This window comes from Gambusia affinis, linkage group LG06, assembly GCF_019740435.1.
Source record: "Gambusia affinis linkage group LG06, SWU_Gaff_1.0, whole genome shotgun sequence".
In the NCBI taxonomy this organism is placed as follows: Eukaryota; Metazoa; Chordata; class Actinopteri; order Cyprinodontiformes; family Poeciliidae; genus Gambusia; species Gambusia affinis.
The window spans coordinates 22885489-22909573 of NC_057873.1; the positions used below are offsets into that span (position 1 = coordinate 22885489).

At 41.5% G+C, this 24085-nt stretch overlaps 4 protein-coding genes across 7 annotated transcripts in view; 2 read left to right on the forward strand and 2 right to left on the reverse strand.

Annotated features, from left to right (window-relative positions):
* Window positions 1-1775: 1775 nt before the first annotated feature.
* neu4 (sialidase 4) lies at window positions 1776-5979 on the reverse strand. The gene is made up of 4 exons (XM_044119341.1): window positions 5949-5979; window positions 4438-4676; window positions 3952-4207; window positions 1776-2731 (listed from the first exon to the last, which is right to left on the reverse strand). The coding sequence occupies exons 2-4, from the start codon at window positions 4636-4638 to the stop codon at window positions 1776-1778; spliced, it is 1413 nt and encodes a 470-aa protein (XP_043975276.1). The 5' UTR covers window positions 4639-4676; window positions 5949-5979.
* Window positions 5980-6879: 900 nt separating this feature from the next.
* Window positions 6880-10644, forward strand: wdr53 (WD repeat domain 53). Of its 2 annotated transcripts, XM_044118613.1 has the most exons (3): window positions 6880-6987; window positions 8372-8861; window positions 9758-10644. In XM_044118613.1, the coding sequence occupies exons 2-3, from the start codon at window positions 8373-8375 to the stop codon at window positions 10415-10417; spliced, it is 1149 nt and encodes a 382-aa protein (XP_043974548.1). In that variant the 5' UTR covers window positions 6880-6987; window position 8372; the 3' UTR covers window positions 10418-10644. The 2 variants fall into 2 exon arrangements, with proteins under 2 accessions (XP_043974548.1, XP_043974549.1); XM_044118614.1 differs by having other exon boundaries at window positions 6935-8861.
* A 1323-nt stretch (window positions 10645-11967) lies between these two features.
* On the reverse strand, window positions 11968-15161 carry srprb (SRP receptor subunit beta). The gene is made up of 7 exons (XM_044118618.1): window positions 14925-15161; window positions 14576-14670; window positions 14409-14486; window positions 14050-14132; window positions 13713-13849; window positions 13537-13591; window positions 11968-12714 (listed from the first exon to the last, which is right to left on the reverse strand). The coding sequence occupies exons 1-7, from the start codon at window positions 15061-15063 to the stop codon at window positions 12504-12506; spliced, it is 798 nt and encodes a 265-aa protein (XP_043974553.1). The 5' UTR covers window positions 15064-15161; the 3' UTR covers window positions 11968-12503.
* LOC122832139 (collagen alpha-1(XXVI) chain) overlaps window positions 15114-24085 on the forward strand; it is a 33380-nt gene continuing 24408 nt past the window's right edge. For 2 of the 3 annotated variants that reach the window (XM_044118615.1, XM_044118616.1), the window contains exons 1-3: window positions 16568-17085; window positions 17208-17330; window positions 19012-19115. In XM_044118615.1, coding sequence (XP_043974550.1) covers window positions 16919-17085; window positions 17208-17330; window positions 19012-19115 — 394 coding nt within the window. In that variant the 5' untranslated portion in view covers window positions 16568-16918. Of the gene's footprint in view, window positions 15177-16567; window positions 17086-17207; window positions 17331-19011; window positions 19116-24085 lie in introns of those variants that run through there. The other variant, XM_044118617.1, reaches the window with a different exon arrangement.

Below are 24085 nucleotides of genomic sequence, written 5' to 3' on the forward strand. Positions count from 1 at the left end.
AATGTTATCCTATTGCTATGAAATTCATACCAGTAGTTCATACAACTACTCTGATTATGTAGAAAAAGTTATTTCACTCTAAACTCTTTATTTCTTCAAGTTAGCAGGGGATGCATTTTTTGGCAATATGGATGTCGAGCCTGCCAAAATATGCATGCCCTATCTATTTTCCTCAAATGTTATCCTATTGCTATGAAATTCATATCAGTAGTTCATAGAACTACTCTGGTTATGTAGAAAAAGCTATTTCACTCCTATTTTTTCATTTCTCCAAGTTAGCAGGGGATGCATTTTTTGGCAATATGGAGGTCGAGCCTGCCAAAATATGCATGCCCTATCTATTTTCCTCAAATTTTATCCTATTGCTTTGAAATTCATACCAGTAGTTCATAGAACTACTCTGATTATGTAGAAAATGTGAAACCCCTCTTAACTCTCTATTTCTCCATATTAGCAGGGGATGCATTTTACAGCAACGCCTATTATTAGCCTGCCAAAATCTCCATGCCTTATTTATTGACCTCTATATATGAAATTTATGTATTCCTTATTATTATCATGTCAGATGGTCAGTTATGATGTCTTTAAAAATGTCATGTGAATGATGCTTACAAAATTGTCTGTACTGTTGTAATTGTAAATGGTTCCCTTTCTTACAAACTTAAATTTATTAACAGCATCATTAAATATGAAAGAATTTTAACTCATGGTTCCATACAGTAATTGTATTCACTTAAAAGTCACATAAAATGTTCTACATAATGGGCCTCTGTTTTGTAATACTTTAAGCTAATATGATGTTAAATGAAAAATCGGGAAATTTCAAACCAAATGCGGAGAGCGTTTCCTTCAGACACGGACTGAAAAACGTTCGACTCATTTGTCTCAATAAATGTGTAAAAACCGTATTTATTTCAATTAATCTGCGATATAAAACACACCGTTTTAGGGCTTACATCGTTAAGAAACGTGATAATGTTACGAATGTCTTTAAAAGTTTCGTCTTCGGTCATATTTCAGTCCGTTTCCTCATTAAAATGCGAGAGTTTAGAGCAATGCGCGCTCCCGCGACAGGGGATGCAATTCTCGGCAGGCATGCGTTTCTCGGCATAACACCTGAACAGTCAGCTGAACTAGAACTCCAACACCAGATCTGCCCTACTGTTAAACTATGGGGTTGTTGTGCTTCCTCATGGCATAAAGCCCGAACCGTAAAGTCCCCCATTATTTGGTCTCTGACACTAACGACAATAAACGCACATAATATAATTGAGCATAAGGTAAAAACTTTGTCCGTTAGAATGGATGAACAATGTTTAGATACTTAAGTAGCACATTTCTACAAGAAAAATGTCAGAGAATATTGCCTACTAGCATAAGCTAAAGCTAATGTTAGCCACAAAGTTTAAAGAAGGTAAAACTCGCCTTCTATCTGTGAATATATAACGAGGCTTACATCTTAAAACCTTTCCCCAGCTTACTTGTTTGATGTACATCATTAATTGTTACCTTGGACAAGCCCTGCAAACACCCAGTGTAAAGTGCCATTTTCAATAGATCGGAAACGATTGAGCCGCTTTACGCGGAAGCTGAGGTGCAAAGAGCCCTCCACCCAACCCTTTGTGTCACTTGTTTGTCCCACGAAAACAACACGCTGCTGAAATCCAATTTAATAATAACGATAGAACTAAATAATTTGATTTTTTTTACTTGGACTCATGATTTTTAATTTTTTTTTAAATCACAAACAGAAGGCAAATAAAATTTAGTTATATTTAAGAAACAGAGCACATCTTCATCAGCTTCCTCCTCCTCCCCCTCTTCTTCTTCTTCACATGAGCCTTCTGATGGACGACCGGAGGATGTGGAGGCTCGTGTTCTCCACCCATCTCACAGTCTGCCTGCTGAGTTTTGTTTTCCGTGCGGTTAGTTCCGGGCAGATTGTTGATCAGCTCGTAGAGGCTGAAGACGCTGAAGCAGATTTCATCGTAGGCCGTCTTGGTGCCGCACTCAAACAAGCAGGCGAAGGCCACAGCTGGAGGCTCTCCCGGTGACGGCGACAGCTCCAGGTAGGCCAGATCCGAGTACGCGCTGGGGCCCTCGTAGATCACCCAGGGGCCACGCCAGCTGTCCGGATCGCGTGGGAACAGGCTGAGGAACACACCCAGATCTCTGCGCGCGGTGCTCCACGTTGGGTGGGAGTACACCACCCAGGTGGGGGTCAGGAAGTCTGGTCGGGGAGCAGAATGGGTGTGGTCAGTGTGGCCCATTAAGGACGTCCAGTGTCTGCAGGGGGACCTGCGACCACCATGAGCTTCACAGGGACGAAACGGAGCAGGGAACCCAACAACGCTTCCATGGCAACCGTTTCTAGGCTCCACCAGGCTCTGCACCAGCTGCCCCTCCTGAAACACGGCTCCGTCATCCAGGCTGAGGGCCTGCACCCTGTAGCCCAGAGGGCTGCGGGCGTTACAGTACAGCACGTTGGAGCCATCTTCTTCGTCCACAGACACCATCTGACACTCCACGCTCTCCGGCGCCGGGATGGGCTCGCCGAAGCGCCAGCTCCTCCCGTGGGTGTCGCTGTGGAAGCAGAAGGCGCGCGGCGTGGTCAGGCAGAGCTGGCCGAAGCACTCTCTGCAGTCGATGTGGTAGGCGTAGGCGGGGATCAGCAGGCGGCCCGACTTCAGCTGGATGCCGTGACCCGGGCCCAGAGCGAAGGTGGCCCAGTCTGTTGGGTTATCAAGTTCAATCAGTCAGTCAAGTTTATTTTAGCAGCAAGTTGCTGTTCAAAGTTCAAAGTGCTTTACGCCATAAAAACATTAAAACATCGTACAGTAACCAATCGTGAAACCAGTAACCCAGCAGTGCATTGTGTCGAGTGGCATCATCAAAATCACCGATACACATGAAATATGTTAGTCAATGTTATATTTATTATGGTTCAAAAGCAACTCCTAACAGGAGGGGTTTGGCATTCATTTAAAGAAAATCAGTGTTTCAGATGTTTCAGAAGTTTGTTCCAGATTTGTGGTGCATAGAAGCTGAATATTGCTTCTCCGAGTTTGGTTCTGCTTCTGGGGATGCAGAACAGACCAGAACCAGAACCAGAATCAAAAGACCTGAGAGATCTGGAAGGTTGATACAACAACTGCAGATCTTTAATGCATTGTGGTGCTGAGACGTTCAGTGATTTTTAAACTAACAGTATTTTAAAGTCTATTCTTTGAGCTCCAGGGAGCCAGTGGAAGGACTCTAGAGCTGCTCTATCTTCCTGGTTTTAGTGAGAACTCGAGCAGCAGCGTTCTGAACCCGATTGACTTTTTTGGCACAACTATAAAGATGCTGTTGCAGTAATTAATGCAACTAAAGATAAACGGCTGGATGAGTTTCTCTAGATCTTTAATCCTTGAGATGTTCTTCAGGTGATAGAAGGCCGACTTTGAAAGTGTCTTTATGTGGCTCTGAATGTTCAGGTCAGAGTCCATCACTATATCCAGATTTCAGACCTGATCTCTGGTTTCTAGCTGTAATATCTGAAGCTGTGTGCTAATTTTAGGTCATGCCTCTTTAGATCCAAAGAATATATAATATAAAACATGATACAATCACTATTAGGATTTCAGAGACACTTTTTTTCAATCCAGAGGAAAAAGGGAAGGTACTCTAGCACCACCTAGTGTCTACCTGTGCATGTCCCTGCGTATGAATGAAGTCTGATCAGTGAGCATAACATAACCCAACAAGCAGAGTTGTGTTTTTGTGACAGAGGTCTCAGCGACTGCAGAAGCTGCTTCAACAATAATAAACAAGATAGAAGAAGCAGCAATCTCCCACAAACCCAGGGAGAACCCCTAACCCTCTTCTAGTGCCACCCTGGGCAATCGCCCATATCAACAACCACCACCGGTAATGAGGTCAAAGTCTGTTTTTAGGTGGCTGTCCCGTTACCTTTGATAGTGCCTCCTATGACGGTCTCGGTGAGGTCTGTGGCTGGGCTCCAGGTGTCTCCTCCATCAGTGCTGGAGATGTAGCAGAGTCTGGTCACGTTGTCCCCGGTGACCAGCTGGTAGGACTCCGAGGTGTGGCCAAGAACGGCGATGAAGAACAGGAAGAGGATGCCGGTGAACTCGTCGTACACCGGACAGGGGTTCATGGACCTGTGACCAGGCAGTAAGGCCGTGCCCAGAACACACATGTCCTTCCACTGCAGGAAGATGACAGAAAGTCAGAGAAAATTAGCTTAATCTGAGAAAATATATATACATCTACACAGTATATTTGCTCCAAAATGTCAAGTGGAACCACCGACTTTTTTTTTTTCCCTAATTTGGAGTACTTTAAGAAAGTAATTTAAAATCATAATTCTGACTTGTTACTCTTGGACTGATCTTGTGAAGCATTTTATCAACTAGCACTGTACCACAGCTCACTGACCTCCACATAGTTCCTGTAGAAGGTGCCTTTCCTCATCACAAGCAGGTGAGCCTGAGAGTCCGACGGGGTCAGCCTCTCCTCACAGAAAGCCAGAAATGACCTGAAGCGGCTGAGGTACAGCAGAGCCGGGACTCTGTACGTCACTCCGCTGGGCTCCTTGTGGAAGAGCACCGACCTCGCCGGGAAGTACGGTGATCTCATGCTCGCTTTCAGGTGAATTTCTCCGACTGATCAGAAATCTGCAGAGTAAAAGGCCAATTTCAGTGAAAATCACCAAATTACATATTTATGGATAAAAACTAAGCAAAAGACATATATATTCATGCATATGGAGTGTAAAGTCACATTACTTTGATCATTTTAAAGACTGGTCACAGTTTGTTCCAACTGGTGCCATGTGGTTACAGATACAGGAGCATTAAACCAAGGACAAACTGACTGAGAACAGTTTATATCCAACCACCATGAGGTCATTAAATGCCACGTAGTTCTACATTTCACCCAGTTTCGTTATTGTCCATGTATTTTACTGCATGTTTTCTCTGATAACATTAAAAGTGTTTTCCAAAAACATTAATATTCTAAAGTTTTCTTCACATTGCGACTATAAATTTTAATGCATTTTACTGTGTAGAGGGAGAAAAAAGGGTGAATGATTAAAAGCACATTTGTACTCATTCCCCTATAGTCTACATTTAAAAAAAAAACATTCCTACAATAACAGCTTCAAATCTCTTTGGGTTATGTCTACACTCATTTCTTCTTCTCTTTTGTAAAATAGCTAGATCTCAAACAGATGAAATTTAGCTCAGGAAAAATCTGAACTGGATATATTTATGGACTTTGACTGGTCCAGTCCAACATCTCAACATCTAACTTATTTCACAGCTGATTCACATACTCTGTCTTGGGCTCTGTCTGTGCAATAAATATTTTTATTTCAAGGCTTGTGAGAGAGAACAAGAGTCACAGCTCAGTGAACAAAAACAGACACAAATGCATATTAACAGCCCTAAGATTAATTAATTTGAATTTAATTAAAAATGTAGTCTTCTAAGACTACATTTTGTGCACTAGTGCAAAATGTTGGGGAATATTAATGTGGATATCTAAAAAAAACATTCAAAAATCAAAAGATATGTCTGATTCAGAGCTCTGTACAATTAAAACATTTAGGTGGAAACCATGTCGTCGTCATCCAGGACACAGGAACTCACCTGTTATTACTCTAACTCTCTCTAAATCTTAAGGACAGACTTCTTTCTGCATGTTTGCTATTTTAGGCTTCAAACATCATATGTTTTTTTTTTTTTTTTTAAGTCCAAGGGTTTAAAGAAAGGCCAAACTTGTAAAACTGGTTTGTATTCTATGTTAGACAATAAAAGAAATACAGATAAAACCCATCAGAGCTTAATTCACAGATCCATCATTGCATATTACTCTGTCTCTAAGCAAAACCCCGCTCTGCTAAGACTAAACTAGGCCCTGTACGTCTTAAAACAGATACTCACAACCCCAACGCTGTGTGAGAACTGCTGCAGCTCTGGAGGGTACACAGACCGTCTGAGAGACCCGAGGGCTCCACAGCCTCATGAGGGAATGGTTGTTGGGTTTGTGTGTAGTTAGTTTGTGTCTGAAAGCAATGTTTGCTCCTCTCTGTTCACTGTTCAGAGAGGCAGCATTGCATGCTGCTCACTGACCCAGAAATGAACACTCATCAGATCTGCAGCTTTGGATGAATCAGCGAGAGAGCAGCCATTGTGGAGAAGAAGGCCAGGTTGGGGTTGAGGGGTGTCGCCAAACAATAATGAGATAGTTTGCCTCCATCACGTCCTTTTTTTGGTTTTGTTTTTATTAGATGCAGTAATTATGGAAATGAACACACTTTTTTCTTTCTGTGTTAATCTCTTTTATAGCAGTGTGTGTTGTTTAGCTGAACTATGCAAATATTTTAAAATACTTCCAAACCTTTGGACAGTGATATACATTTTCCAAGCTCACCTCACTTTGTTTCTTAACATTTTAGCCAAAGCTTCAAAGTTTATGCATGTATTTCCTTAGATTTATTGTTATTTAGCATGACATTATTTATGAGTGATACTTTTTAAATGAACGTAATTTATTTGTGTTCTTTTTTATACAGATACAAATCAATTTATCTGTATTGAATAGAGCACAAACTTTTGCAACCCTAACCTTAATCACTAGAATGCAATCATTCTCTCGCCTCACTAAAAATAAAATCTTTTAGTATTTGGAAAGGCACAACATCGGGCAAACGTGAATAAAGCTGAAGAAAAATGTAATAGTCTTGTTGAGTTAAATATTGCCAAGTATTTTCTTCTTCCTCCTCTTCTTGGTTATTTTTATTGGCGGTTGTTGAGTATTTAGTGTCTAAAATGCTATTATTTAGTAAATTCGCGTTTCCGCTTTAACGCCTGGCAGTCCAAACTCAGGGATTCAAGTTTGACGCTATCTGTGACGTCACCACAGAGCGACTACACCCTTTCACATGGTAGCATGCTAAAGTTGTGACTTCTCCTCGCCAAGGTAGTAAAATTTTTACATACAGAAGCTCAAACTAATGCCACGTTGCTTGCGTGAGTTACTTTAAACTTTACGTGCGTACGTTTTTAGCCGCTGTCATAAAGTCAACTGGGGCAAAAAGCATTTTAGCGTCGAGGCTAATCAGTTAGCCACATAGCTGAGGCAGTTTGTTTTGACATCTTCTGAAGCATGGTCGTCTTTGGTGCGGAATGGAGCATTGGTGGGCAGTCAAACATGTCGGCACTTCTTTGTAACAATTCAACAAATATCAAGCCAAGTTTTTTGCATAGTGCATTTAAGCAACAAGGCAGTTCAAAGTGCTCCACTTGATAAAACATAACACCAAGACTAACCAAAAAAGAAACTTAACAATACAGTGAAAAAATAAACACACTTATAATAAGTTATAGGGATAATAATAAAATAAATTCAGTTCCATTAAAAAATGCTCGTATCCGAGTGCCTCTGGTGGGATATCTGGTAGCAGTCAGCTTTGCAACGAATCTGAAGAGGCCTCTGATTGAAGACTATCAGTGTCTATGCAGCAGAGACAGTATTCCACAGTAGCACGTCCTGGACGGCAGCAACAGTTGTTGACAAGCACTTCTAATCCATTTACTTTTGCTGCTTCTCCTTAAATCTGTCTGGCAGTATGGATAGAAAGCCTGGCAGAGAGATGTTGGGTTTGGGGATTTGATCCTTATCTGTTATGATTCTTGCTCTTCTGAACGAATTATCAACGGGAAGGCTGGTCAGTTCTATAGTCAGGTTAATTAATCCATTAAGATATAACATAATGGTATGATGTTCCATTTAATTAAGTAACAACCTAAAAATGGCAAATAAATAGCTTCTGTTTGCTCTTTATAGTGAAAAAACCTCTACAGTGTTTTCCAATGATTTAAGTTGCATTTTATTTCATCAGAATGCATCCCTATACATTTTCCTGTGTGTGAAAATATACTTACACAAATTATTACTACAAACAGGAATATATAATGAGCATTCAAATTTTTGGAACTGTGTTACAGAAGCTACATGAGAGCGAAGTTCCCATTTTTAGTTATTTTGCATGTTGAAGTATTGAAACAATAATTACAAAAGAAAAGGAAATATAATTTAATAAATCACCCAAGTTAGGTTTTACTCTCACATTTGATTTGAAAAGCAGAAATCAGAGCCGAACTGTCTTGAAACTAATATTTATTTTGTCTGCACTGAGCTTTCAATTTTAATGACATCATACGCCTATTTTATTACTGCCTGATGTATTTAAAATGTTTATAAATCATGTAGTTAGCAGTCTTACTACTTAGTCTAAATGTAGCAAGCGATGTTAAAACAAATGACTACGATTTCGCGTTTTTACCTTCCCGAATGTGGTCAGTATGGGCAGCCTGTGGTCTGAGGGCCACTCGTCCTCCATCCTCTGCGTCAGTGCGTCTCCGGGCCCAGAGGGCCTGATCGCTTCTGGTGCCGAGGGCGGAGAGGTGACGGTGTGGACTCAAGAGGGCGTCGTGGTCGGGCGTCTGGCTCTCCCCGGACAGGAGGACGTTACCAGCGCAGCGTTCTCACCCGCAGCCTCCGCCCACCTGTACGTGTCGCACGGAGACGGGGTGAGCGTGTTCGACCCCCGGAACCTGAAGGGCCCGGCGGAGGATTTCCGCGGTGCCGGGGAGGAGGAGATTAATGCTGTAGCTCTGAATGAGACTGGCTCAAACGTGGCCGTGGCCGACGACTCTGGGGCGGTGAGGATACTCGAGATTCCAGGTGGGAAAGTGTGCCGGAGTCTCCGCAGACACACAAACATCTGCTCCTCTGTGGCTTTCCGACCTCACAGACCCAATAACCTCGTCTCTGTGGGACTGGACATGCAGGTGAGAGGACGAGATTTAAGAGCGTGAATGTCACCTAGTTTATACCGTTTGACCTTTTCACATTTTATTGTGCTGCAACCACCTGCTTTAATGTGTTTTATTGTGATTGCAAGGTGGAAGGAAAGCAGTATGTGGTGTTCAAGACTTTTTTAGAAAAACAACTTTCTCAAAACTGTGACTTTCTCTAACAAACCTCAGAGGGCTTCAGAGAACAGCTGGATTTATATGGAGATTTAATTACACAGAGGTGACTACTAGGGCAATTAGATTCACTGGGTTTTACTTAAGGGCATCAATGTAAAAGTGAGTTTGATGTAATTACATGTATAAGTTTCAGATTAGTCTCTCCAAACCTTGTATACATAAAATGATGATCATTTTACATCATCATTACTTCATTAAAAAAGCTCTACTTTCTGTTGGTTGGTTCTGGGCAATACTGCTTAAAAATATTTGTTTATACCAAATTAGATTTTCAATTTCAATTTTGTTTTTCCTCACTTTTTTTCCCCTTAAAAAATTAAACATTTTTAGAAAATATATATTTTTTAAATTGGCGTTTATTTTGATATTTCCTTCTGTGACTTGATCTGAATTCAAAGGCAAAATAAATAGAAGCTGTAAAAGACGCTCGCTAAAACCCACACTCTGGAAACCCAAGAAAATTCCAGATTTCCCAAAAGGTAAATCTTCAAAAAGCAGAAGAATTCGATTAATCTGTAAAATCGATTTATCGCCCAGACCTAGTGTAGGTTAAAATGTGATATAATTTACAATATATGGAAATTTGTTATAATTTGGCATAATAATAAAAAAGGTTCAGGAGTATCAGCCTCTTTGATAACGCTCTGCTGTCCAGCCTTTCATTGCGATATCTGCCTACTTTGCTGTTCCAGGTGATTCTGTGGGGTCTGCAGAAGACCCGCCCACTGTGGACTCTCAACCTGCAGGACGCGGCAGAAGAAGCGGGTGACCAGCACCAGCAGCGGCCGGGCCAGCTCTTCAACCCCCCTCTGGCTCACTGCGTTTCAGTGTCGGGCTGCGGCAACGTTTTGGGCTGCGCCGCCGAGGACGGCCGGGTCCACTTGATGCGGATCGGCGGCGGCTCCAAACTGGAGCAGCGGGGAGCCGTCAAGGCTCACACTCAGGGAGCCTCCCAGGCCCATTTCATCAGCTTCCTCTCCCACCCTCACTGGATGGTCACCGGGGGAAACGACGGCCTCGTGGCCCTCTGGGACCTCGGCAAGCACCCGGTGGTGAATCCAGAGGGAAAAACACAGACGACGGCTCCTCATCGCCGCAAAGGTAAGAGCAGCAGGAGAAGAGAGCAGGCTCAGGAGAAGTCGAAGCAGAAGGCAGACGAGGAGGAGGACGACGCAGCTGCGAAGGACCAGGAGTCGCCGACGGAGGAGGAGACGACGTCTGGACCCAAACTGAGCATCAGTCACGGGGACAAGGTGAACTGGCTGTGCCCCGCTGTGCTGAAAGGAGAACCAAGCGTGATAGTTGCAGATCAGAGCACCAATCTGACCGTCTACCCTCTGTCTCAGCTTTAGCTTCAAGCACGCTACTTTTTCTTCTGTTGGAAAAAAGAAATTAACATTTTATTTGGTGAATAGTTGGGTTTTTTTCTCTCCGAATTTTATTTGACTTTTGGGTCACTCTTCATTTGTTTGTTTCTGTGTCTTTAAAACTAGATGCAAACATTTATATACGGCTTCAATATGCGTTATGCTTTTTTGCCTGTGTGTGGGCTCCTTTGAAATAAACTCCTTGAAATAAATGTCCTTTATTGACTGTAAAACGACCACATCTGACTTGAGAAAATTGCATTAAAGGTTGTCTGCAGCTCCTTTTTACAGAGTGAAATAAAAATTAACAGCAGATGTTAAAATGAAGGCAGGAAAAAAAAGATGTTCCAGAGAATATTTGATTCAAAGCAGCACATGTTTTGTTGTTAATAATTGTTAATTATATATATATTCCTCTTCACATATTGCACTCCCTGGTGAGAAGGCTGTGAAAGTAAATTTAACTTTGGTTACTTTTAACCCTTCTGCGGTCTCAGTGCATTGCTCAGAAGATGTCAAGGACAGACAGCGGAGAAGCGGGGGGGCTTGTCCCGTCAGACCGTCAGCTCCCGAAACCATACACAAAAGAATATCCTCAAAAGTGTGGACAGGGTTAAAAAAACTTAAGAGTCCAGATGACAATGTCTCTTAAGACCGCAGGTGGTTTTCAAAGAGTTATAGAAATTTAACCTTTAACCTATTTTGAAAGGAAGAGGAAACCTCAATATTAGGTTTTAGAGCTGCTGATGACTCTTTTCCTTTTGTTTTCAGCTACTTGACTTTATGGCTTTTAACAATGTTGACAATGAGAAACAGTCACACCATCACAGGTCCTCCGCCATGTTTAACAGTGAACATGAAGTCCTTTGCTTTAGTTCCTGACACACCTGCTGAAGTTTAGCAAACTGCATGTTTACGTTAGAGATGAAAGGAAAGAAAAGATCGTTCCCTTTTTTTCTCTCCCAGATAAAGTTAACATGAAGATGGATTTTGAGACCAAATGACCCCTGGATGACCTGTGTGCTGCAGTTCTCTAAAAGCTGTGGGCAATTTTCTACCTCCGTCACCCTCCTTCCTGCTCCGTGTGCTGGCAAGAGAAAGGTGGGTTCTTTTCCTGCTTTTTTTTTTTTTTGTCAATTACTGCTCTGACTGTAGATGTTAAAACAAAAAAGCATTTTAATCTTTAATTGGTCTGATTGTCAATAATAGGTAGATATTTTCTGTTGCTATTTCCAAACAAAACTACTTGAATAACATGCTCTCTTGTGTTTCCCATTTTGAAAAGAGTAGTTAAGACTGTCACTAATTGATAGTTTGAGGCACTATGAACTTTCAGAAGTATAAAGTGTATAAAGTGCATGACTGTATCGGTGATTCCAGGCCGGATTTTTCTCAATTTTCAGTGTGAGATTATGATGCTTCAGTTTTAACACTTCCAACATTTGAATCTTTCATAGACTATCACTGCATTCAATGCTTACCCTTTTTTTTTAACCAATCTACAAAACCAGACAGAATGTTTTTCACACGTCTCATTCAAACAAAAGTTTTTTTACTAAGGCAAAACGACAGTAAACACATACATTCATTTTAAACGTTCAAACAACTGAGCCATTTCTTCTGCAAAACATGTCAGATTGAAAATGAGGACGACGAGGAAAGGAAAAAGGCAAACAGTCCAAGTTACAGAAGAAACGCAATGCACACCCGTCTATTTTTCACAAGGCAGTTTACAGCTTTTCTCTTTAATAACGCCAGCCACACAACAGCAAAGTCTGCTCTTACAGATTTCACAAAGAAGCGAAGCCAAACTTTGCGCTGAACAAGCCGGATCAGAGGAACCATAATGTCCGCAAATATCCAATTGTCTGTTAAACTCGTGAGTCTGGATGATTTCCCACATTTGAAAATCTTTTCTTGTGGTGCGCGGATGTTTTAAATGGAGTTAAGAGGCTGAGGTTGCACAGAGCCAGAGAAGCGTCTCGTCTCCCCTCCTCTGATTACTGAGGAGGACGTCTGAGGTTTGTGCCTGTTGAGGCAGAAGTGCGTCCAGTGAGTTGAGCTGCGGCGTTTACAGTTTAGCCAGGCTCTTCTCCAGGCTCTCGATGTCAGCGTCCCCATCTTTACCCTTGCTGCCGCGGGCGCTGCACTCCAGGAACTCCACCTTCATGGGCAGCTGGCTGAACTCGAAATCCTTGCCTTTTTTCCCCAGATACACGCTGCCGCCTACAGAGCCGTCCTGGGCGCTCAGAGCTGCTGAGCGGGTCACTCTCAACGTGTTCCTGCGGGGAAAAACGGCAGTATTTATTAATAAATGTCTCTTTGGTTTGAATTTAAAATGGAACATTTGTGGTTCATTCACAGATTGTCAAATTCAAGCAGTTCTTTGGTCTCTAATAGACCTGGACATTGACTCGTTTCATATTGCAAAACGTATCTTCCTTCATCCCATTCCTAATCCATAGGGTTTAATATAAAGCTGCCCCACCCTGTGCAGCTGTGACAACATCTGGGAAGGCTTTCCACAAGGGTGAAGTGTGTTTGCGGGAATATTTTGCTGTTCTTTCATTCTTGAGGTCAGACACTGATGTTGGACGAGAAGCCCAGATTAGAAGTCTTTGCTGTAATTCATGAGACCAGGACTCTGTGTTTAGTTCCCCATTGTCAAACTTGATCATCCGTGTTTTTATGGACTTTGATCTGAGCAACAGGTGCAAAGTCAGGTTGGATCAACGAGAAAGTATCAACAAAATGGTACCGCAGGGTAGGAAACAGGAAATTGTCCAAAAGGTCTTGGTAAACCGAAGCATAAGGAGTTCCTTTCACTGAGCCTCAACTCCTCAAGTTTTCCTGACTGGACTTTTTTTTTTTTTTTTGCAAAAGCCTGTTTCAATGATTGAGATATTTTAACTAATACTTGTGGCATTACCTTACTTACATCTTATTTATATACAGAAATTAGGATGAAGCAAGGTGAATACCAGCTGGCGTCAATGCAGACATTGTGAATTTGTAAAAGCAGGTTAATACGTCATCAGCGAGACCTAGTAGGTTCAAAGTTAACATTAAAGGTGGACGTTTTTAATTTTAAAATGGACACTCACAATTCCTTCTCCAGCTGCTGCTGAATCAGTTTAGCAGATTTTGCCATCGCAACATCTACGCAGAAGAAGAGATAATTAAATGAGGTCCCTGTGTTACAGATAGTGTAGGATAAAATATCACACAAAGAGTAAATAAGTGGTTGAGTTTAATGGTTAAAAAAAAAGTGTTGAGTCACCTTGTTTGTTGCATACCACCAGCAGAGTTGGAGTGATTCTGTAGACCACCGGGTCCGTCAACAACATGTAGAGGAACTCGGCCACATCTCTGACCTCCTTCTGGAAGATGCCGCTGTCCACCACAAACACGATAGCTCTGGAAAGACAACAGGCGAGTCAATCCGGTGATGACCACAACAGGATTTTAAATTAAAAATGCGATTAAAATTTTTTTTTTAGATTTTAAAAATTATAATGTTTTAAATGTTAAGCTTTGGACAGGTTTAACTTATTTTTCATAATCCCAACAGCGTCAGGAGAAAAGTGCAAGGACGTAGCCACACAGGAGGCTCTCACCTGGCTGCAGACTTGAACTTCTCCAGGTACTGAGACCGCAGACTGTCATGTCCCGGGAGGTCTATCAGAGTCCAGGTGCAGCTCTGAAAGGAAGGAGGAAAACTGTGGATCACTGTCAACATATGACAACAAAGCAGTGAATTAAGAAGTTGGCCAACAGAACTATAAATTAAGGCCGGAGGGGATATGTGGTGTTCTAAATGTTTGAAGAGATGAAAATCTCAAATGTGTGGTGTGCATTTTTGCCCCTTTTACTCTCATACCCTGAATAACATCCAGTAAAAAAAAAAAAAAGGCTTTCAGAACTTTAATGATATTAACGTTTATGGAAGGCACTGTTGCAGCAGTCTGTGACTTACTCTGTCGTTTTTAGCTTTGTATGGAGCGCTGCTGTCTGTGATGGAGGTCTGTGTGCGCTTGAACTTCCCTGACAGCAGCTGGAGAGACATGAAGACAACAATTTAAAATAAAGGAACCCCCCCAGCACTCTTGAAGTCCTCTTGAGAGCAACGTGGCCAGGGCTCACCCGGATAAACAGAAGGGTTTTCCCAGAGTCACACAGTCCCACCAGCAGCACGGCGCTCCGGACTGTTTTACTGGTTAAAAAGTACTTCAAGAAGACTGAAAGAAATTAAAAAATTAATTGAGTTTGGTAGTCAGTGAGCAAAAGCAGCCGTTTGAATGACTTCCTTGTTCGTGTTTGTTTAAACAACAAGCTTACAGTTTTAAACAGTGTGGAAAATGCTGAAGATACACTATAAGTTGTTGCTGAGAGGACAGCTTTATATTTGCCTGACAGTTTTTCACTCGCTAAGCTACATTGCTAAAGCTAGCCTGCTAAGCTAACAAGCTAACGTGGTGCTGCAAGTTCCTACCGCAGGTGATGACGACCACCGCCAGGGCCACGATCACTCCGACCAGAACCATGGGGTCCTGCTCCTCCAGCTGCTGCCGAAGGGACTCGATGTAAGGCTCCAACGGGTTCTCTGTCATCTCCGCGTCCGTTTTCTCCATGTCCGTTACAATGTATCGGCGAGCCCGTTCAAGCTAATCTGAAATGGGACACGTCTCCTTTTGGAGGGTGTAAGGAGAGCAAAGGGCCACCAGGGAGCGCCGCGGAGCTGCTGGTGAGACTATTATTAGATGGTCAGAAGTAGGTAGAATACCCAAAAATTGTATCGGGTTATTTTTTTGGTTTAATAAAATTAAAAAAGATAACTATCCAAGATATTACTCAAGTAAGAGAAAGAGAAAAAAAAAATCATTTCATAAATAACTCACTCAAGAAATGAGCTAATCACAACATGGATGCTAAAACGAAAACAACAAATAAATAACATAATTACAAAATAAGAGATTTAGGTAGAAGAAAATTTTCCAAATCAAAATTTTCAACTAAAAACTTATGACACTAATGCCTATACGAGGTTCCGCATATGTTAAAACAAGATAAAGTACTTTTACTGAACTCACACCAGACGACTTCATGTGTTAGCCAGGAAACAAATAATAAAAAGCACTTTTATTAACAAATATATTTTATAAAGGGATTTTTGTAATTGAAATACAACAGAAGGGAATATAACTAATACGCTCATCTTAATGCTCAAAAACACTCAAAAAGATTTTGTAACAGAGAAAACATACATTACTAGCTAACATACATATAATAACGCTACACTCAAAGATTACATTGCTCTACATTTTATTATGTTATAAAAAACATGACATGTCTAAGTGTCTTCCAAATGCCATAAACACCTATAAAGACGAAAGTTTTTCCAAGAACAAAGCGTATAAAGTACATTACGATCGTTCAAGAGTCGTTTACTTTCTCCTAAATGACTCAATTCTTGTTGACAAGGTTACCGAAGAAGCATACGACAAAGATAGTGTGCTGCTGCTAAGAGCGCTCACTCCATCATGTTTCTGCAAATATAATGTGACAGATCGTTTATAACACTTATGTAACACTCTGATCTAATTTCAAACTCCAAACCATTAAACCATTTTTGGCGTGTATTTAGTCATACAATTACTTTGAATTTATTTACTAACTTATTAATGTAGCTTATTTCCATCATAAACTAACCTACAGTATTTGATAGAATGATATAAAATACTCCTGAAAGCATTTCCCCCCCAGAAATTAATTGCACAGTGCGGAAGATATGGGGCCACTTTTTAAAATCAATTTTCTCGAAATTTTGACTTTTTTCTGAATTATTATTATTATTATTATTATTATTATTATTATTATTATTATTATTATTATTATTATTATTATTATTATTATTTAGATATTTTTTTCCTCTATTTGCACTATCTCACCCTGTCTGTAACACCCTATCAGGACATATTCAAATAAACAAGATAGGCAGTCAGTTCGTTTGCAATATCTGTATACATGCCGATCAATATAATAATGAACTTAAACATAATGCTAAATGTCATACGAAATGTGACACTCTTTCTAAATTATTCCGCATCAGCCTCGGGAGTTTTTGGTTTTCAATAGAGACCAGATGCGCTTTGACGCACGTCTCCAGATTCGGCGCGCTTTTTTTATTCGTTCTCTGGATATTTGACTCCTCGGTTCTCGGCACCATGTCAAACGTCAGAGAGCCCAGTTATTCTATAGGAAGAGGTTGTGTGTCATTCATACCGTACTGTTGAAGGGGGGGCACGCTTGCTTTTTTTTTTTTTTTTTTTAAATCGGGAGCAGGAGATGGCAAACTCCTTCTGATGGTTTCATCGGGAGCTCTGTAGGGTTTCCTGTTTCCATTTCTATATTGTAACGGGATTTACTTGAAAAAACCAAACTGTTTCTGTGGGATATCTCCGTCAGGGATCATTTCAAAGAAAGAAGATGGCTCTGGGTTACCTCTACGCGCTGTGCGTGTGGATAGGTTTGTTGCATCCCTCACTTGGAACCGGGTTTGTTTATCGCTTTCCAGGGATCGCCCTGCAGCGGCAGCGCATCCACTCCGAACAGGGCAGCAGTACGGGTCCGCCGGGAGCCGGGTCCTCACTTAGGTGCGCCCACTCCGGAGGGTTGGCTGCAATTTACGCGCATCGCAGCGTTTTTTCCTGTGCCGTATGTTTTGTCTTTCAGCTGTTATCAGTAAGAATTGCGTCTCTCTTACTTCGCGTTTTAGGAACTGGTGTCAGTACGCTGCTTCCAGGACAGTGCCCTGCAAAGTACACAATGGGACTGAAACCTCAGTGCAGAGGGTGATGCAGGGCTGCCGGTGGCCCGGACCGTGCAGCAAAGTCATCAGGTAGAGTCCTCCAACATACATACTTTTAAAAGCTGAAGCTCTATTTGTGATTTGCTTACAAATGTATCCACAAAAGGTATTAAGTAGCTTCTCAACAACGCCTGATGAACAAAATGACAACATCTAGATAACAGGAAAACCTTCAGAGAACATTCAAGCTCAAGGTTGGTGGAACATTGAGAAATGATCTTTCAGTGTTTGTTGTAGGACTAACAACCGTTCAGGAATCATTTCATCGACCTTTAGATGGGGCTACAGGAACATTTGCTAAACTAAATTTACTGTAATAAGTTCAGTGGAGCTAATTTGAAGCCATAAAAACTGTAAAATGTTAAAAAATAAATGTTAAAAGGAACCTTTAAAGTATATTTCTTGGCTGTTTACAAAAGGCTGTACTGCCAGTTTTAAAATAAACATTAAGAGAACCTTTAAGGAAAGTTCCCTGAACGTTCCCTAGCTGTTACATTTAGGGTACATCTGCTGAATGTTCAGGTTACATTGTGGAAGATGTAGATGGGACATTTAAGTGTTCCTTGAAGGTATTCTTTATGTCACATCGCTAAAGTTGTAGGGAACGACCCTTTAAGATAGACATGTTCTAAGAAACCTGGAGAACAACCCCTGAAGCTCTCGAATCAACACATTGTCATTGTTGCGCCTATCCTTTAAAAAGAGCTCTCAGGTAATGTTCACAAAAGACTCGCTAAATGTTGCATTGTTAAAAGATTACCTGACAGTCCTCAGGTATTGTTCATGAACAATACTTCAGGTTCTCTAAAGCTTTCCTGGTGAAAGTTGTAGATAACCTTTAGAGAGCTGGATATTCTCTAAAGTTTGCATTGTGAAAGCTTTGTTCTCCAGCTGCATGTCCAATAAAGAACTTTATTAGGATATTCCTGGAAGTGATAGATGTATTTAACACTCAGGGAACCTCTAAAAGAACATTGCTCGTTAGTCCCCCAAAAAAACGTTCAATCCCAATGTTAAAATGAACCTTTTGAAAACTTTTTGGAAACCTTTCCGGAAGGTTCTGTAAAAATCTGAATCCTTCAGGGAAAGCTTCCTAAATGTGATCACTGTGTAGCCTTAAGAGAACCTTTAGGGTTCATTCCTAGAAGGTTGTTTGAAGGCTAAAACACAAGGGAACCTCATTGATTGTTCCCTGAAGGTTTTCTAAAAGTTACACTGTGAAAGTTGTGCAATTCAGGGAACCTTTAGGAAAGTTTCCCCTCATGTCCTCTAAAGGCTAGAAAACGGGTCACCCTCAGAGAACCGCTTTCTGAAGGTTACACTGTGAAAGTTGTGGACAATCTCCAGGGAACATTTAGAGCACATTCCCTTCCCTAATAGTTCCCAGAAATCAACCTCCAGAGATCTTTTAGGAAACATCCCCTGAAGGTTCTCTAAAAGTTACAGTTTTAATCTCCAGAAATTTCCCTTGTAATTTCCAGGAGTAGAACCTTTAGAGAACCTTTAGGAAATGTTCTCTGCGGGTTCTTCTGGTTGAAGTTTGCTGCATCTTTACTCAAAGTGTCAACCTCAATTAGTCTGAGTCTTTGCTTGTTGTTTTCCTTTCATCCCGTCCTAATTGTTGTCCCTCTAATCATTTGTGCCAGAAGCTAATCAGATTGGCACGTTTACTGCTTCGATAACGTTTCTGTTTCTGTTTCATTCTGTGCAGCTACAGAACCATCATCAAGCCGTCGTTTAAGATCACTTACAAGCAAATCACGGCTCTGGAGTGGAGGTGCTGCCCTGGATTTGTGGGGGCAGAGTGTCGTGAAGGTGAGTTGTTTTTTGTTTTTGTTTTTTTTTTCTCTTTAAAAGTCAGTCTTTGGGAACAGAGTTATCAGAGACGAGCTTTCTCAAGGACCACATGTTTAGTCTGGACACATCTGTGTGCCTTTAGCAGCACCAGGCATCTCTACCCACATCAGTGGCCTTTTTATGTGAGGTGGTGTGTATCTGGTTAGCTCGCTAATCACCCCACTGTACTCTGAACCAGTCGGGCTCTTAAAAGTGGGCTCGAATTAAGACAGAAAGTCTGCGTTTGATTGCTTTCAGGAAGAGGCACCGCAAAAACAAAAAACCCCCCAAAAAAACCTTGCAGTTTAAAGGACTCCTGTCCTCTGTGAGTTAGAACCACAATGTTTCTCTTTTCGGTGCCTCGCTCTCGTTATGTGTGGACATAAACACATTTTAGCCCTTTTACAGCGATGAGTCAGTTTCCACCTCCTTCCTAAATATCACCATGGTCCCTACAGCTACAGGGATGGACGAGAAGAGCCCGGCCGAGCGGCTCGTAAAGCGGAGAGTTTCTCGCAGTGGAGCACTCTGGTCATGGACGCCACAGACCGCAGACGTTGGGCTCGGGAAAAAGACCCAGAGCCGGTCGAGCCGCAGTGGTCAAGTACAGGGGGAAAAAGAGCCAGAGCTGTGGCAGGAGATTCATATAATATGTTTTAAATATCACAGATGCTTGTAAAAAAAAAAGGAAAAAACGTCTACGTCGGTTGGAGTAATTTAAAGTGCACGCTTATATGAACAATTTCTCTTAAAATTGCTGGGTAGAGACATCAGCTTGGAGGGGCTGTGCCATAAATTCAATTTTCATTCAAAACCACGAGAACTCTTCGCCTTTGGCCAACATTAACAGTTAGCTCAAAAAGCAGCTTTCGCCTGTATTGCTCATAATTACCACACCTTGTTCTGTTTCAGGGGATTATTCACTGCTGCCTTTGGATGTGAACATTCGACCGCAAAAACACACTTTGAAACGTATGAGATAAGCAGAGATTATTACAAACCATTATTTCTCACCCCTGGATGATATTCTGAATGTAGGTGTGTGTAACACCATAGATTATGGCTCCCCGGAGACCGAAGTAGTGCAAGAGTGTGAAGAAGTAATCAGCTGTTTATTTAACTTTAGCTGAAATGTGTTTGCAGCCTCCGACGCAGCGCGGTAATTGTCTCCATATGGAGAGACGTGGTTGGAGGAGTTAAAGATTGAAGCTGATGTCACACTGAGGGGTGGAGGCAGAGCTGGCAGAGGTCAAAATGTCAGGGTGAGACCACAGGAAAGAAGGACGCGGCGCAGGGAAAGGTTAGTGCAGACATAACACTGGGCTGAAGAGAAGAGTCAAGTGTTTCTGTGCCACAGCAAGCAGCTGCTGTAAGCTGCACAGTTGCCCGAATGACGTTACCGAACCAAACACCTCCTCAACAACTCGTAGTTGCACATGTGAACATAGCAAGACTTGCTGGTGCTCAGATGTCTGAGCTCTGGCTCTGAAAGCTCGTTTATGCACACAAGTGTTGGCATCTCTATAGACCAGTGTTTCCCAACCCTGGTCCTCAAGGCACACTGTCCTACATGTTTCAGAGGTTTCCCTGCTTTAATGTGCCCGATTCAACTGATTGCTGTTCAATAAACGCCTGTTAATCAGTCATCAATTGAAATCAGCTGGACTGAAGCAAGGAAATACCTAAAACATGCAGGGCAGTGTGCCTGGAGGACCAGGGTTGGGAAACACTGCCATGGAGCATGTTTGTGCTGTAAGAAGAACAGAAATGAAAACAGCAGCAAAAGTGGATAAGATGCTATGAATATTGAGACTTTGAATTTCCTCATTAGCAAAGTGTTTGTACTACGTCCAGAAGTAGATGGGTGCCGGTGAGGAACAATTCACTTTCTTCAGAGCATCTTAACATTCTCCAAACATTTTCCGATGCATTAAACATGTAATATAGTAGATTTGATCAATTTGATCAACTAGTTTTCAACTGGTTCGCACAGAATATTCTCTCTTTTAATGACCGTGTTTCTTATAGTGTAACACAAATACAACAAGTTGATATTAATTAATTGGTCAGGTAGATGCAGATGAGCTCTTTGTTGCCAGTGGCAGCTGTAAATCAGCCTTACCTCCAATAGTTTCCTCTCTATGGCTTTTCTAGTTTTTTGTCATCGCTGTACTTCCTGAAAAGTCAATTTATCTTGTGATGCTGCCAAGAGAAAGACGTAGCCGCATTAATTCAGCAACAAGCGAGGGAGGGGCAGCACCATATTGCTCTACGATGCGCGGAGTCGCAGGCCGTTCTGGTCACTCTGGCTCTTCCTCTGGCATGTCTTTAAAAGACCTTTAACTCATCTGAACAACGTGATGTACAACATTTTCTCCTTTTAAACTTTAGTTTTATCTTTTTAAAATCTTCTCCGAACACAGTAGTCAAAAGAAAAAGCTTCTTTACCGTTTCCGTTGGCTATGAGTTTTGTGAAACTTTTCTCTTCACTGGTGAACAGTGGTTTTCTGCTTGCAGAATGTCTGGTCTGTAGTTTTGTCCTGATTGACTTGTTCGCTTGAGCTGATTTGAGGTTCTTAAGGTGTAATAACTTCAGGTAAAAATACGACGACTTTCCAGGTTTGATATCAAAGTTGAATATTGGTAATTGCTTTTAGTTAAAACAAATTGCCAAAGCAATTCTTCCATGCCGATTGTGGTACAAGGTGGCAAACGTGCAGCAGCCATCTTCCATTCAGTTGATAAGGAAAGAAAAGGATTACCTATAAATATATTTAAAAGTGATGAGTGGTTTAGTTTGGTTTTGAAGCCTTTATCCTTTAATGGGCTAATTAGTAATGTTTGCACGCTTTAAGCAGTGACAGCTGGGGTCACAAGTCTCTGACGGGGTAATTTTGTGGGTCGAAGGTCACAAACTTCTGCAAACAACCTCCTAAGTTACATCAGGTTGCTCTGGGGTTTCATGTTATATTACATGTCTTTGTTGGGAAACTGTTCCTTGGGGCGCTGACATTGCTCTCACATTTCACCTAGTTTTACACAATCTGTCCCACCAATCGTAAAATTTTAAAGCCTGATGAGCATGAAAAACCATATTTTTCCCGAGCCCCTTAAAGGTCTCATTTGTTCTCGCCATGGTAACCTTCCACAAGCACGCGTTAACGCTTGGACACGTCTCCTATCTTGAAATTAAGCAGGATACCGGCTCACGGCAGATTGAGATTTCACTGACTGAAAACACGCGAACCCGATTTTGCTTTCAAATTAACTGTTAATCCCAGCAATTCACATATTTTTTGACTAATGCAGACGGACATTTTTGGATCAGCTTCCCCAGCATAAAAACAACAACGCGTAATGTCTGTCTGAGATGCAGCGATATAGTTGGGTTTCGTGTGCTTTTCGCGATGGACTGCATCAAATTTCTGGAAAGAAATGTGACTTAGCTTGTGCGCTAAGCTAAGCTATCAATCTTCTTGTTCTAGCGCTCCGTTTAACAGGCAGATATGAAACATGTTATCCATCTTCTCATGTAACGCTTGGCAAAAAAACAACACATGAGCGTATTTCCCAGACTGTCAGACGATTCCTCTGACTAGTACCAGAGCTGTGTAAATGTGCTTTTGCGTTCATGTTTGGGTCTCTCAAGCAACACCGACCGCGCAGCTCTGAGCAGCTGAAGTCTGCTGTAATGTGGCCTCGGAGCCAGCGGTTTTATCAGGACAGCCCTAACCGATGGAGGTGACATCATCTCTGGTTTTGGTTTGTCGGGGGCTCTGGCCGCACTTCACACGCACCAACAACCCGATGGAGAAGAAGACAAAGTTTAGTCTGTTTTAAGCCGAGATTGTTTCTCTCACCTCTGCACATGCTGGCCACGTCCAGAGAGCCGTGTGCTTTTTGGACATTTTTACGAAAGGGGTCAATAAAAGTCGACAGATTTTTGAAAGGTAGATTCTAAAACGTGTTTTATGTAAACAAAGGAGTTTTACGTAAAACACGACATATCCCATATTGTCATATTTTCTAAATGGAAACGAAGCTAAATTTGAAAAGCTGTGGACGTCGTTGTTGCTCTTGGAGGCTTATTTAAAATTCATTCAATTATCTGACAGCAGCTGCGTTTTCATTGACCGAACAATTGCTCAATTTGACATTTGTGAAATAAATTTACTTAACGGAAACGAGTGTTATAAAGTTTTGGTCGCAGCAAAATTGATTTATTTCGCAAAACTGGAATGAAATCACCTGTCACATGATCAACAACTGGATCATGTGACAGGTAACATGATCCTGTCACATCGCAAGACGACCGGAAGTAGCTGGATGATAATCTTTCAATGGCTTATTGGTGTAAACAAACTTAGTCACCTGTTATTCGAGGCCGCCATAAAACATGGCTAAAAGTGGAATAACAAGAGACGAGTGACGCCAAACAAAGCAGCAAAGACAAACAGAATGATTTAAAGGAGAAGAGTCAAGACGCCTAAGTGTCCTAGTTAAAGTCCTGACCTCTACCTCACTTAAATGCTGTGGCAGAACCATAAAAGAGCTCTACAAAAATCAATGCATGTGTAATAAAACGTAGCATGTTAAGTAAAATATCTGATGAAACAACACTGAGAGTCATTGGTACTAAATGTAGTTAATTCTGTTTAGTGATAAATCATAAGATTAAATCTATTGTTTGTTTTCCTACTATTGAGATCACATGGAAATCATTTTCAAACCTGTCAAAGGAAAGACCATCATGCATCGGGGCATCAGCATCAGGATGTACTTTCTATTCACTGTGACGGTTTTTATTCCTCGTTTGTAAACGACACTAAGGTCGCAGTCAAGGTCAGTGCAGTCAGATTATTATTAAGAAGACCAGCAGGACTCCACTTGTGTTTCACTCTGAGCCAGTAAATATATATATATATGTATATATATTTAAAATCCTTTTT